General features: G+C 44.7%; 1 protein-coding gene across 2 annotated transcripts; it reads left to right on the top strand.

Annotated features, from left to right (window-relative positions):
* The first annotated feature begins 490 nt into the window (after window positions 1–490).
* On the top strand, window positions 491–5647 carry RPL14 (ribosomal protein L14). Of its 2 annotated transcripts, none has more exons than XM_024244991.3 (6): window positions 491–729; window positions 1239–1340; window positions 1987–2081; window positions 4752–4851; window positions 4951–5004; window positions 5282–5647. In XM_024244991.3, the coding sequence occupies exons 1-6, from the start codon at window positions 727–729 to the stop codon at window positions 5597–5599; spliced, it is 672 nt and encodes a 223-aa protein (XP_024100759.2). In that variant the 5' UTR covers window positions 491–726; the 3' UTR covers window positions 5600–5647. The 2 variants fall into 2 exon arrangements, with proteins under 2 accessions (XP_024100759.2, XP_024100760.2); XM_024244992.3 differs by having other exon boundaries at window positions 699–840.
* Window positions 5648–14920: the final 9273 nt, after the last annotated feature.

Raw genomic sequence — 14920 nt, 5'->3', positions numbered from 1 at the left:
GCCTATAGTCCCGGCTACTGGGGACACTGAGGCTGGAGAATCACTTGAACCCGGGAGGCGGAGGTTGCGGTGAGCCGAGCCCCCGCCACTGCACTCCAGCCTGGGCAACAGACCGAGACTCCGTCTTTTAAAAAAAAAAAAAAAAAAATGTAGAGCTAGAAGGACATCATGTCGGCAATTTCCTTTCAAATGGTAGAATGATATAGCACATGCAAAACGTTAACATTTGTGGAATCTAGAAGGGTTTATGGGAATTATTTGTACTAGTTTAGCAATATTTCTGTAAGTGTGAATTACTTTAAAATGAAAGCTTAACAAAGTTACTGAGATTAGGAGAGAACGTGAGGAGCGAAAAGACCTAGCCATGAATGACCAACAATTAAATAAAACTCGGGGAAATAAAAAGGAAGTCAAATGGCATGCGACCAACGGAAGACATAGCTTCCGTACTCTTAACCCTAAATTACTAAGCGATGACCTTCCTGCAGCTCTCCAAGCCACATCACCAAAAACAATCTCGCCGCCCAACTTTGCCAAAAAGCAACTTGGCTCCAGCCGACTCCGCCATGTTTTCCCAGTGAGCTTGCGGGCGCGTGCGCACGCACGCGCGCACGCAGCAACCAATCGGTGCCCACGTCGGCGTCTCGTTACCGCAGGGGCGGTGCGTTTTTCTACACATGCGCACGGTTGGACAGGCCTCCTTCCTTCTCTCCTAACGCCGCCAAGATGGTGAGTCTTACTGTTGCGGGCTCCGAGGCCGGCGACCATGCCGCTCGACCTCCACCTCCGCTGGGAAGCTGAGGCGCCGAACGGCTCCCAGAGGGTCCCGGGAAACGCATGGTGAGGGTCCCCGGGCCGGCTGTGCAGCGGAATCGGGCCCTTCCCGGACTCGCCGCTGGCAAGCGCATGGAGGGCCCGGCAGGCCTGGCGCGCCTTGGGCCACGCGTGCGCGCCTCCGCCGCTGGAGCTGGATGGCTGATGCGGCTCGTGGTCCGAGAGCCTTGTCCCGCCGTGTGGGCCTTGCGGACCTGGGAGCTGGAGGGAGGTGGGAACCGGGCTTAAGCTACTGAGGCGTTTGCCGATTTCGTCCATCCAGGTTGGCGCCTGGCTCTCGGGCGTTTGTTCCCTGCAGCATTCGTTTTCGCTGAATTTAACCATGTCGTCTTTAGCTGCAGAAAGTGACATATCTAGCGAGTATTTCTAAGTAAGTTTCACTGTCCTTTCTCCCCCAATTTTAGGTGTTCAGGCGCTTCGTAGAGGTTGGCCGGGTGGCCTACGTCTCCTTCGGACCTCATGCCGGAAAATTGGTCGCAATTGTAGATGTTATTGATCAGAACAGGGTAAGTGTCACAACTTTTTACTAAACACGGCAGTGGACATGTGCCCTGCAGATGGCAATAATGAATTGTCTCGATGGCTGTGTAAGATGAGGATGCTATGGGTAGTCGCTTTATTTTACCATTGAGGAAACAGGTAATGGTAAGGGTTTTAAGCACAGCCTTAAGTTAGCTATTAGTATTGAATTTTAATATTAGCCACTTAAGCTAGAGCCAGTTATGGGCTGAAACGTTGGTTAGTTTTAAATTAGTTACTATACGTAAAGTGAGTTTAGAACAGATCCAGCACATAGAAAGCATTTTTGTATTTTCTGCTGTGTATTTGAAACAAGCAAACTAAGGAGTTGACCACTGACTATAAATCAACAGGGATCAGAGTCCTAAAGTTGCCTGTAAATTACATGTGGTTGGTTTCTATGGGGTACTAATAGTTTAAGAAGGAGCATTTAATGATGTGGAGAAATGTTTGTGCTGAGCAAAAGACGTAAATATATATGACCCAGATAGGACAATCCTTGTCTTTTCTGAGCAATTTATTAAAATAGTAGTGTGGGTTTGATGGCCCTGAACGGATAAGTAATGTTACAGAACCATCTGACCATTTTAATTGCTGTTAGATTTTGCACTGAAGTTCTTGATTGTGTTCTAGGCTTTGGTCGATGGACCTTGCACTCAAGTGAGGAGACAGGCCATGCCTTTCAAGTGCATGCAGCTCACTGATTTCATCCTCAAGTTTCCGCACAGGTAACTGTCCACTAATCATCACTCCTCCCTCCCATCCCCAGATTTGTTTATACTAGTAAAAGTTTGTTTTGGAGTAAACAATACGGAAGATTCAGAGCCATCCTGAAGAGGGATTTACATCATAGACGTAAACGGGGATTATTTACCTTTAAAATGTCTTGCCTGCGCGTGATAGCTCATGCCTGTAATCCCAGTACTTTGGGAGGCCACGGTGGGAGGGTCTCTTGAGCCCAAGAGTTTCAAGACCAGCATGGGCAACATGACGAAAACCCCCATCTCTACAAAAAATAAAAAATTCGTTGGGCATGGTGGCACACGCCTGTAATCCCAGGTAGGGGGGCCTCGGGGGTGCTGAGTTGGGAGGATCGTTTTAGCGAGGTCGAGGCTGCAGAGAGCCGTGATCATGCCACTGCACTCCAGCCTGGATGACGGAGTGAGACCCTGTCTCAAAAATAAATAAAATAAATGCCTTAAGGTCACTTTTCTACCCTGGTAGTTTAGGGCTTTGCCTTTGTTTAGACTTGCCATCTTCTGGTTTCTGCCAAATTTTTAGCTTAAAGTAAACAAAAATACTAAGTCTTGTGTTTTTTGATACTAGCTATCATTAGGTAAGCTCTCAGTGTGTGTCAGTTACACAGTATTTAATATAAGAGGTTTTATCCCTAGCCTACATTTAAATGAGGCAGTGAATAGCGGTTCTTTTTTGACATGAAAATTAAAACACTTTAGTGTGTTGCTATACAGTTAATTCAGCCCACAATGATGGTTGCAGTGGAGCATGTAATTTTGCATGCTTTAAAAAATAGTCAAAAACTTGGCTGTATGTTGGCCGGGCGCAGTGGCTCACGCCTGTAATCCCAGCACTTTGGAAGGCTGAGGCGGGTGGAACACGAGGTCAGGAGATCAAGACCATCCTGGCTAACACGGTGAAACCCCGTCTCTACTAAAAATACAAAAAAAAATTCTCCGGGCGTGGTGGCGGGCGCCTGTAGTCCCAGCTACTCTGGAGGCTGAGGCAGGAGAATGGCGTGAGCCCGGGAGGCAGAGCTTGCAGCAAGCCAAGATCGCAACACTGCACTCCAGCCTGGATGACAGAGCGAGACTCCATCTCAAAAAAAAAAAAAACAACCAACTTGCTGTATGCTGAGCACTACAGACACTGTGGGACGTGTATTAACACATAATGGACTTTGAAGTACTGGTGGTTGAAAACATGCCGCTGGAACAACCTCTAGTGAACATAGCCGTGCTGCTGCTACTATGACATGCCACATTGTTGTAAGCCCAATTAGGGGTGAAGCTTGAGGATACTTGTCAAAGTTCAAAGCAGTAGAAAATACCTGGTAACTTAGATTTTTCACTAAGTACTCTTGTAATTCTGCCTTGGATCCCTGAACACCCTGGATTTTATTTTTAGGATGTTTGGCCGCAAATTGTTACTGTAAATTTAAAAAAAAAAAAACCTAAGAGTTAACATTAATTACCTTGTTTGTTACGAGAATGAATGGCTCAGGTGGGTGCAGTGGCTCATACCTGTAATCTCAGCACTCTGGGAGGCCAAGGCAGGTAGATAACTTGAGGTCAGGAATTTGAGACCAGCCTGGCCAACCCCGTCTCCACTAAAAGTCCAAAAATTAACCCGGTGTGGTGGTGTATTCCTGTAGTCCCAGCTATTTGGGTGGATGGAACAGGAGAATTGCTAGAACCTAGGAAGTGGAGGTTGCAGTGAGCCAACGTTGCGCCAGTGTATTCTCCATCCTGGGTTACAGAGCAAGACCCTGTCTCAAAAGAAGAAAAAAAAAGAATGGTTTTCAACACGTCCACTGCCCGAGTGGAATTATATATAGTCAGAAGTGGGTTTTTTGTGTTCTTTGAGGGTTTTTTTTTTTTTGGACATGGAGTCTCACTTTGTCACCCAGGCTAGAGTGCAGTGACGCAATCTTGACTCACTGCAACCTCAGCCTCCCAAGTAGCTAGGATTATAGGCACCTGCAACCATGCCCAGCTAATTTTTGTGTTTTTAGTAGAGATGGGGTTTCACTATGTTGGCCAAGCTGGTCTCGAACTCCTGACCTCAGGTGATCCACCCACCTTGACCTCCCAAAGTGCTGGGATTATAGGTGTGAGCCACTGCGCCTGGTCAAGAGGTAGTTTTTAAATTCATAAAATGGGCTGGGCTGGGTGCAGTGGCTCATAGCTGTAATCCCAGTACTTTGGGAGGCCAAGGTGGAGGATTGCTTGAGCCCAGGAGTTGGAGACCAGCCTGGGCAACGTAGCAAGACCCTGTCTCTACAAAAAATACAAAAATTAGCTGGGTGTGCTGGTATGCACCTGTGGTCCCAGCTACTTGGGAGGCTGAGGCAGGAGGATGGCTTGAGCCTTAGAAGGTTGAGGCTACAGTGAGCCATGATCATACCATTGCATTCCAGCCTGGGTGGCAAGCAAGGTCCTCGCTCAAAAAAAAAAAATGGGACTGGATTACAGTTTTGATTAAAATATGCTTGAAGTTAATAACCTATTCTGGCTTACTGAACACAAAAATAAGTAAAATACATAGTGTGCCAGGTGTTGTGTAACAGGAAGAGTGCTTTTCAAGGAACAAAGAAAGTGTCTTTGACAATGAGTGACTTCAAAGCTGATTTCTTAATCTGTGGTCTTGGCTCATTCTAGTGCCCGCCAGAAGTATGTCCGACAAGCCTGGCAGAAGGCAGACATCAATACAAAATGGGCAGCCACACGATGGGCCAAGAAGATTGAAGCCAGAGAAAGGGTAATAACTTAGGGGCGTTTGAATTCTGGTCCTTTCTTCTTTTGAAGGGTTCAAGGTAGTGTGAGAGGGATAATTTTTATTTGTTTTTTTTTTTAACAGAAAGCCAAGATGACAGATTTTGATCGTTTTAAAGTTATGAAGGCAAAGAAAATGGTAAGATTTAAGATCTGTATTTTTGTGTAACTTAGCTTTAAATAATAAGGGTGCAGTAGCCAAATCCCATTTCAGGCTGCCAGCTTCTTGGAAGCTTTCTGTAAAAAAGGAGAATTTATCCTCATTTGTATTTCATGATGTCCTTATGGAATTGTTACCTTTCTTCAGATGTAGTTGTAGGGGAACAGACCACTTAATGCCCTTTCTAAAACCAGCATAAATTGGATTTTATTGTATGTATATACAATAAGTGCTTTCTTACATTGATAATTTTCAGAGGAACAGAATAATCAAGAATGAAGTTAAGAAGCTTCAAAAGGCAGCTCTCCTGAAAGCTTCTCCCAAAAAAGCACCTGGTACTAAGGGTACTGCTGCTGCTGCTGCAGCTGCTGCTAAAGTTCCAGCAAAAAAGATGACCACCGCGAGTAAGAAGGCTCCAGCCCAGAAGGTTCCTGCCCAAAAGGTTCCTGCCCAGAAGGTTCCTGCCCAGAAAGCCACAGGCCAGAAAGCAGCGCCTGCTCCAAAAGCTCAGAAGGGTCAAAAAGCTCCAGCCCAGAAAGCACCTGCTCCAAAGGCATCTGGCAAGAAAGCATAAGTGGCAATCATAAAAAGTAATAAAGGTTCTTTTTGACATGTTGGCAAATGTATTTAAGCCTTTGGATTTAAAGCCTGTTGAGGCTAGAGTTAGGAGGCAGATTGATAGTAGGATTATAATAAACATTAAATAATCAGTTCCTTTTTTTTGGAGATGGAGTCTTGCTCTGTCGCCCAGGCCGGACTGCAGTGGCGCTGTCTCGGCTCACTGTAAGTTCCACCTCCCGGGTTCACGCCATTCTCCTGCCTCAGCCTCCCGAGTAGCTGGGACTATAGGTGCCCGCCACCGTGCCTGGCTAATTTTTTGTATTTTTAGTAGAGATGGGGTTTCACCGTGTTAGCCAGGATGGTCTCGCTCTCCTGACCTCGTGATCCGCCCGCCTCGGCCTCCCAAAGTGCTAGGATTGCAGGCATGAGCCACCGTGCCCAGCCTAAATAATCAGTTCTTCAATCTCACTCTCTGCCAATACTTGGATAGGTAGTGCAAAATCATTGCAGTCATAATTGATCATGTCATGAGAAATCATGATAACTTAGAACACCAGGTGACACAAGTGACATTTTTTCTTATGGTCACCTTGGCTTCAGAACATTTTTTTTGCTTGTACAAATATGGTTGCCATAAATAGGTAAAGTGACAGCCTCTTGATGCTCAAGAGTCTAGCAGATTTATTTTATTTATTTTTTTTTTTTTGGAGACAGAGTCTTGCTGCGTCGCCCAGGCTGGAGTGCAGTGGTGCGATCTCAGCTCTGCAACCTCCACCTTCCGGGTTCAAGTGATTCTCCTGCCTTGACTTCCCAGGTAGCTGGGACTACAGGCAGGCACCCACCACCATGCCCAGCTAATTTTTTTTTGTAGAGACTGGGTTTCACTATGTTGGCCAGGCTGGTTTTGAACTCCTGACCTCGTGATCCACCTGTCTCGGCCTCCCAAGGGGAGGGATTATAGGCATGGGCCACTGCACTTGGCCTTTTTTTGTTTCTTTGAGACAGAGTCTTGCTTTTGTCACCCAGGCTGGAGTGCAGTGGCACAATCTTGGCTCAGCGCAACCTCCGCCTCCTGGGCTCAAACGGTTCTCCTGCCTCATCCTTCTGAGTAGTTGGGACTACAGGTGTGTGCCACCACGTCTGGCTAGTTTTGTATTTTTAGTAGAGATGGGGTTTCACCATGTTGGCCATGCTGGCCTCGAGCTCCTGACCTCAGGTGATACACCCGCCTTGGCCTCCCAAAGTGCTGGAATTACAGGTGTGAGCCACTGTGCCCGGCCTGCAAATTTTCTTATAAAAAGTAAACTAGGAAAATAGGGCAAGTTTAAAAATTGCAGGTTGAGCATATTTCTAATCTAAAAAGCTCTAACCTCTGAAACTGAGCTATGACACTACAATTTAAAAATCCCTAGCCTACCCTCATGGTGGGTTATAGTCAAAATGCAGGTAAACAACACTATTCAGTGTCCCTGAGGAAGAAATAGTTAACCTTCAGGGTATGTGTATATGAAGCATAAATGAATTTCCTGTATAGACGTAGATCCCATCCCCAAAGTGTCATGTATGTGCACTTAACTCCAACATCAGAACACATCTCGTCCTAAGTGTTTCTGATAAGAGATACTTATCCTGTGTATAGTAGGTTGGACTTCTGGTTCTCTCTACCACAAGATACAGGTAATTTGGGGCAGTAAAAGATCCTGGATAGATTTTAAAATACTACAAAGCTGTACATGAAACAGGATTACTTTTTTTTTTTTTTTTTTTGTGACACAGCCTTACTCTTGCCCAGGCTGGAATGCAGTGGCACGATCTCAGCTCACTGCGACCTCCACCTCCCAGGTTCAGGCTATTCTGCCTCAGACTCCCAAGTAGCAGGGTTTAAATTCGTGCACCACCATGCCTCTCTAATTTTGTATTAGAGATGGGGTTTTGCCATGTCAGCCAGACTGGTCTTGAACTCCTGACCTCAGGTGATCTGTCCACCTTGGCCTCCCAAAGTGCTGGGATTACAGGCGTAAGCCACTGCTTCCGGCCAGGAATACATTTTAAATAAGTTCATTTTCTAACCAAAAGCTAGCTTCAGGCTTCACTGGGGTAAAGGAAAAAGCACATTGATTTGCTTGATAATAGGCAAGTGGTATGGTGTAATAAGGAAAATATGGACGATTTGGGATTACCTGTTCTACTCTGGGAGGTAGAGAATTGTCTAGAGAAAGTGGAATCTACAGCTAAAATAAGAAGGTGGTGGTATAAGGGGAAGAATGACATGAGATAGGAAATAAACGAACTGATAGTGTAGAGGACTGGCTTGGGACCACAGCAAGGAAGTAGGTTAGTGGTTAGATTGTGTGGGGGAACACGGGAAGCTACTGAGGGTTTTTTTAAATGGCATGATATCTCAGATTTAGATCATTGAACTGTTAAGACTGAATCTTACGGGATCAAGACTGGGAATGCTGGGGTTGGCAGTATGAAGTTTGGCAGTAAACCAAGGAAGTGGCAGTGGTAATGCCATTTAGGTGGTCTTGATCATGCATTGGACTGCAGAAATAAGGGAGAAAACAATGTGTCAGGGCTTCTGGTTTGTACCTCTGGTTCATTGGTTGTGAGGGAACATGAGGCAGGGTAAAGTTTATCCAGGTAAAATGAGTTAGATATCATGTGGACTATCTGGGTGTATATGCAAAGACTGCAGACAATCTATACTAAAATCCTGGCTCTGCCTCTTGAAAGCTATGTAGTTTAGGCACATAGTCAAAATCCAGTTTCCTCATCTATGTGGTACGCTTCAGAGTAGTTAATCATGATATGTAGTCCAGTGACTGGTTCCCCTGGGAAGAGCTGTGATAATGACACAAGGAGGAGAGGTTTCAGGACAGACTTGGGATTCATGAATATATAAGTGGTCACTGATTCCCCAGGGGTAGAATGACAACAATCGAGATGAGTAGAGAGGTCAGAAAGGAGTCATGAGGGGTGGGAAACTAGTAGGGGCACATGGAAGCTAGGGAAAGAATTTTGCTTGAGATCGTCAAAGTGAGGGGAAGAGGGTAGTAAGTGAAGGAGAAATGTTATATGGGGTTCGGAGGTTTTGTGTTTGTAAATCTGGAGTGATGGGCATGTTCAAATGCTTCTGGGAAAGGAGCTAATAGGAGAGAAGCTTAGCCCTTCGAAAAACAGGAAGGGATGGATCCTAGGGGAGAGGAGGAAGGATTAGCTTTAGAGGAAAGATGTCCTTTACATGAGGAAAAGGAAGAAAAGGTGGGTTTAGATACTAAATCTGTAGGTTTGCTGTTAGGAAATTAAGGACTTTTCACTTTGATCTCTGAAATTTCTCTGGAGTTAGCAAGGCAAGGTCATACACTGAGAAGGAGGGATGAGGGAATGTAGATTTGCAGACATACAGGTTGTAATTCTTTATGAAGAAAAGGGGAGAGCACTTCTGTCAGACTGCCCACGGCTTTGAGAGCCCTTTGGCTACAGTCCATGAGGTGCTCAGAGAATGAGAAGGCTTCAGGGTAGAAGCAGTATTCAAGCTGCACCTAGAAAATAGTGCAATACAGAACAGTGGAAATTGGAAATTCCAATCTTGGAATCTCTAGGAAAGTAACTGAGGCATACGATGCCTGAAAAGGAGTAGAAAATAAAATTAATAAGGTGGGACTGTATGATAAAAGATTTGAGGCCGGGCACTGTGGCTCACACCTGTAATCCCAGCACTTTGGGAGGCTGAGGCAGGCGGATCACCTGAGGTCAGGAGTCTGAGACCAGCTTGGCCAACATGGTGAAACCCCGTCTCTACTAAAAATACGAAAATTAGACGGGCATGGTGGAGCATGCCTGTAATCCCAGCTACTTGGGAGTCTGACACAGGAGAATCGCTTGAACTCAGGAGGTGGAGGTTGCAGTGAGCTGACATTATGCCATTGCACTCCAGCTTGGGCGACAGAGGGAGGCTCTGTCTCAAAAAAAAGACTTGAGCAAGGGCGTAATCTTCAGGAAGTTCAGTCTAGTAGCATAGTGTGGATTGGGTTGGGGGATGGGGAAGGAGAGCAGAAAATTATCGAAAATATCCAGGTACATAAAAGTCTACTTTTATGGAGAACTACACACTTGTTCAGTCACCCTCATTGGAGATGGGGGATGGCATACGAAAAGAATGCTGATTTCAGGCTGGGCACGGTGGCTCACGCCTTTAATCCCAGCACTTTGGGCGGCTGAGGCAGGTGGATCAGGGGTTCAAGACCAGCCTGGCCAATGTGGTGAAACCCTGTCTCTACTAAAAATCCAAAAAAAAAAAAAAAAAAATGCTGATTTCAGAGTCATATTCAGGTTTAAATTCTGTCATTCAGCCCAAACTCATTACTTTATGTTACTTATGGGAACCTCATCTAAAAAGCAAGGATCCTGATACCTGCCTCATATTGTGGCAAGGATCAAATGAGTCAAATAAGATGCTTGTGAAAGTGAGGACAGGATCTATCCTCAACACCTGGTGCAATTCTTTTTACACATTAGGTACTTAGTAATTTGGATTGAATTGTGTTGAACTAACCTGGCGGTATAGGCAAAATTTGGAAGTTTGGTTTTCAGAAAGTCTTGACTTCATCTTATCTCTTAAGTAATTGGCATGTCCTCTAATTCATATTTTTCTCCCCTCATCTGTTGGGTGAAATACTGTTTATCCTTTAGTACTAAAATTAAAAGTTACCTCATTCTTCTAGCTAGGTGATTTCTTTTTTAATCTAGACTAAATCATGAGTGCATTTACATTTAAATAAAATATTACAGTTGAAAGTAAAGGGTCCTTTCATTATCTCCACTTCCAATTCCAGTACCCTGTGTAAAGGAAAACATATACATCTTGCAGACATTTTTAAATGTATTTGTAGTATAGGCACATAAAAATATATGTGCTTGTTTTAAGGAAATTTCATACTCTGCAACTTGCTTTTTTTCTTAATACATTCTGGAGATCTTATCTAGTCAGCCTCTAAATTAGAGTTCAGAAAAACATCCAATGGGATGGATGAATGGGCTCAAGAGATTATGGAAACCAAGAAGTCCCACAAAATACCATCTGCAAGCTGGAGAACCAGGAAAGCTGATTGGGATAATTCAAACTGGGTCCAGAGGCCTGAGAACTGGAAGTGCCAGTGGTGTAAGTCCTGGTCTGAGACCAAAGGCTTGATCAAGAATCAAGAGCATCAACAACCGAGGGCAGGAGAGAATGGGTTTCCCAGATTTAAAAAGCAAATTCACACTTCCTCCCCCATTTTGTTCTATTTGAACCTTCCGTGGATAGGATGATGCCCACCTGCATTGGTGAAGGTCATCTTTACTCAGTCTACCCATTCAAATGCCAATCTCTTCCAGAGGTAATCTCACAGATTTAGAAATGTTTCGCCAGCTAGCTGAACAATCCTTAGCCCAGTCAAGTGCACACATAAAATTAACCATAACAATTCTTACTAATCTACCTCATTCTTTTTTATCTTCTGCATAATAATCCACAACATGAATGTTCACATTTGACCTCTATTGATAGACATTTAGGATGATGCCAATATATTTTTCTGGTTTTTTTTTTTTTTTTTTTTTTTGAGACGAGGTCTTGCTTTGTCGCCCAGGCTGGAGTGCAGTGGGTGGGATGATCTCGGCTCACTGCAACCTCTGCCTCCCAGGTTCAAGCAGTTCTCCTGCCTCAACATCCTGAGTAGCTGGGATTACAGGAGCGTGCCACCACACCTGGCTAATGTTTGTATTTTTAATAGATACAGGGTTTCACCCTGTTAGCCAGGATGGTGGATTGGCATTTGAATGGGTAGACTGAGTGATCCTGACCTCGTGATCCACCCCCCTCAGTCTCCCAAAGTGCTGGGATTACAGGCGTGGGCCACCGCACCAGGCCCTCTTTTTCTATTTAAACAGTGCTTCCATGAATGTCCTTGTATATACCTCCTTCTGTACACAATGGTGTTTATCTGACGCACATTGCCAATCAGTGCACTTCCTGGATTGAAGAAAATGAGTGTTCGTATCACTCTTTCAGTAGGCTGTACCAATTTAGACTTGCTCTACCAATTTAGATTTCCATCGGCAGTAAACAAAGACATTCCTGCCTGGCAGTCTTGAACTCCTGCTATTATCTCCTAAATTTTTGTCAATGTGTGAAAAGTAGTATCTTACTTTAACTTGCATTTTCCTGGTCCAATAGTGCACTAAATGCCCGAGTTCTGTATTTATTCTATTTGGATAGCCGTTAGATAGCCATTAAGTCCACTCAGAGTTATTTTAAATGTTTTCCTTTAGTTTCCAACCACATTTTCAAATAAAATTTAGAATTAGCTTGTCAAGTAAGTTAAGTCATATTGTGATTTTTGAGATTGCATTGAATTTATAGATGTGTTAGATAGAACAAACTCACCGTCTTCATAATACTAACTCTTCCATCCAGGAGTATGGTATATTTCCAATTACTTGGGCCGTCATTCTTTTCAAAATTAAAAAAAAAAAACAAAAAAACTGTATCTTGGCTTATTCCTGGTGATTTTTTGTTTGTTTGTTTGAGATGGAGTCTTGCTTTGTTGCCCAGGTTGGAGTGCAGTGGTGCGATCTGGGCTCACTGCAAGCTCTGCCTCCTGGGTTCACGCCATTCTCCTGCCTCAGCCTCCTGAGTAGCTGGGACTACAGGCGCCCGCCATCACTCCCGGCTAATTTTTTTTTTTTTTTTTTTTTTTGTATTTTTAGTAGAGACGGGGTTTGACCATGTTAGCCAGGATGGTTTTGATCTCCTGACCTAGTGATCCTCCTGCTTTGGCCTCCCAAAGTGCTGGGATTACAGGTGTAAGCCACCGCGCCCGGCCTCTGTTTGTTTTTGAGACGAGTCTCCCTCTGTTGCCCAGGCTGGCATGCAGTGGTATGATCTCGGCCCATTGCAACCTCTGCCTCCTGGGTTCAAGTGATTCTCCCCCCACAGCCTCCCAAGTAGCTGGGATTACAGGTGTGCACCACCACACTGGCTAATTTTTGCATTTTTAGTAGAGATGGGGTTTCACTATGTTGGCCAGGCTGGTCTCGAACTCCTGACCTCACGTGATGCACCCGCCTGAACCTCCCAAAATGCTGAAATTACAGGTGTGAGCCACCACGCAGGCCATATTCCTAGTGATTTTGAACTAGTATCAGTTCCTAGTTTTTTTTTTTTTTTTTTTTTTTTTTGAGACAGAGTCTTGCTCTGTCGCCCAGGCTGGAGGGCAGTGGCGCGATCTCGGCTCACTGCAAGCTCCGCCTCCTGGGTTCACGCCATTTTCCTGCTTCAGCCTCCTGAGTAGCTGAGACTACAGGTGCCCGCCACGACGCCCGGCTAATTTTTTTTTTTTTTTTTTTTTTTTTGAGACCGAGTCTTACTCCATCGCCCAGGCTGGAGTGCAGTGGCAAGATCTTGGCTCACTGCAACCTCCGCCTCCCAGGTTCAAGCAATTCTCGTGCCTCAGCCTCCCAAGTAGCTGGGATTACAGGTGCCCACCACCATAGCTGGCTAATTTTTGTATTTTTAGTAGAGATGGGGTTTCACTGTGTTGGCCAGGTTGGCCTCGAACTCCTGACCTCAAGTGATCCACCTGCCTCGGCCTCCCAAAGTCTGGGATTACAGGCATAAGCCACCGTGCCTGGCCCCTAGTATCTTTTCTAATTGGACGTTGATGGATGTAAAGGGGCTGAGGATTTTTGTATTTAACATCTTATGTGTGTCCACATTGCTGAACTTTCTTATTCTAATATAATTTTTTAGTTGATTTTTTTTTTAATTTTCTTTTCTTTTTTTCCTTTTTTTTCCCCCCTTGAGACAATGTCTTGCTCTGTCACCCAGGCTGAGTGCAGTGGTATGATCATGGCTCACTGCAGCCTTGACCTCCCAGGCTCAAGTGATCCTCCTGTCTCAGCCTCCCAAGTAGCTGGGCCTACAGGTATGTGCCACCATGCCCAGCTAATTTATTTTTATTTAATTAATTTATTTATTTTTGAGATGGAGTTTTGCTTTTTTTGCCCAGGCTGGAGTGCAATGGTGCAATCTTGGCTCATTGCAACCTCTGCCTCCCGGGTTCAAGCGATTCTCCTGCATCAGCCTCCCGAGTAGCTGGGATTACAGGTGCCACCCCCGCCCCTCCCACCACCACCACCGTGCCTGCTAGTTTTTTTGTATCTTTAGTAGAGATGGAGTTTCACCATGTTGGCCAGGTTGTTCTCAAACTCCTGATCTCAGGTAATCTACCTGCCTCGGTCTCCCAAAGTGCTGGGATTACAGGCGTGAGCCACAGTGCCCGGCCTTTTTTAATGCTTTGTAGAGACAGAGTCTCACTATGTTGTCTAGGCTGATTTCGAACTTCTGAATGCATACAGTCCACCTACCTTGGCCTCCCAAGGTGCTAGGATTACAGGTGTGAGCTACTGCGCCTGGCTGGATTTCTTGGATTTTCTGTGAGGATGATTTTCTGTGAGAATGATGATGAAAATTGTATTACACATCAGTAGGTATAGAAAATCTCAATAAAATGATATATTCTTAGATATTTTAATGGATAAACATGCAACTCTTTTCAAATCTATATTATTGCCACTCCTTTCAAATAACTGTTTGGAACATTGCCCTCCCGGATGAGTACCACACTGTCTTATCTCCCATTCCTTCATGTCACAAGGCCCCAAGGCAATTCTTGGAAAATAACTGCCTGATTTTATATCTTTATAAAACAAATCCTGTAACTGTGATGTGCTAAGGAATAGAAGTGTAATTTACCCAGCCCCTGGTTAGTGAAAATTCCTCCTTTCCTCCAGTGAACATTTCATAATAATGAAGTCTTATCGTTAAATTCTGAGTCTGTGGTCTTTTCTATAATAATAATTATGTGATCTACAAATAATGATATTTTTATTTTTGCTTTTTTTTCTGATTTCTTCATCCTGTCCAACTGAAACTTTGTACCCTTTGACCAGCATGTCACCATTTACCCATCTCAGCTGCTGGCAACCACCATTTTACTCTCTGCTTCTGTAAGTTTAACTTTTTTGAGAGAAAGAGAGAGTCTTGCTTTGTCGCCCAAGCTGGAGTGCAATGGCGCAACCTTGGCTCACTGTAACCTATGCCTCCTGGGTTCAACTGATTCTCCCGCCTCAGCCTCCTGACTAGCTGGGATTACAGGCATGCACCACCACGCTCAGCTAATTTTTTTTTGTATTTTTAGTAGAGACGTGTTTTCACCATGTTGGCCAGGATGGTCTCGATCTCTTGACCTAGTGCTCTGCCTGCCTTGGCCTCCCAAAGTGCTGGGAT

Source organism: Pongo abelii, chromosome 2, assembly GCF_028885655.2.
Source record: "Pongo abelii isolate AG06213 chromosome 2, NHGRI_mPonAbe1-v2.0_pri, whole genome shotgun sequence".
Taxonomy (NCBI): Eukaryota; Metazoa; Chordata; class Mammalia; order Primates; family Hominidae; genus Pongo; species Pongo abelii.
Note: the sequence above shows the minus strand (reverse complement) of the source record. Positions and strands in the feature narration are given on the sequence as shown.

Coding starts and splice junctions, on each gene's coding strand:
- RPL14 (XM_024244991.3), top strand. Junction 1,341..1,986: donor ATGTTATTGATCAGAACAGG/GTAAGTGTCACA, acceptor ATTGTGTTCTAG/GCTTTGGTCGATGGACCTTG. Junction 4,852..4,950: donor AGATTGAAGCCAGAGAAAGG/GTAATAACTTAG, acceptor TTTTTTTAACAG/AAAGCCAAGATGACAGATTT.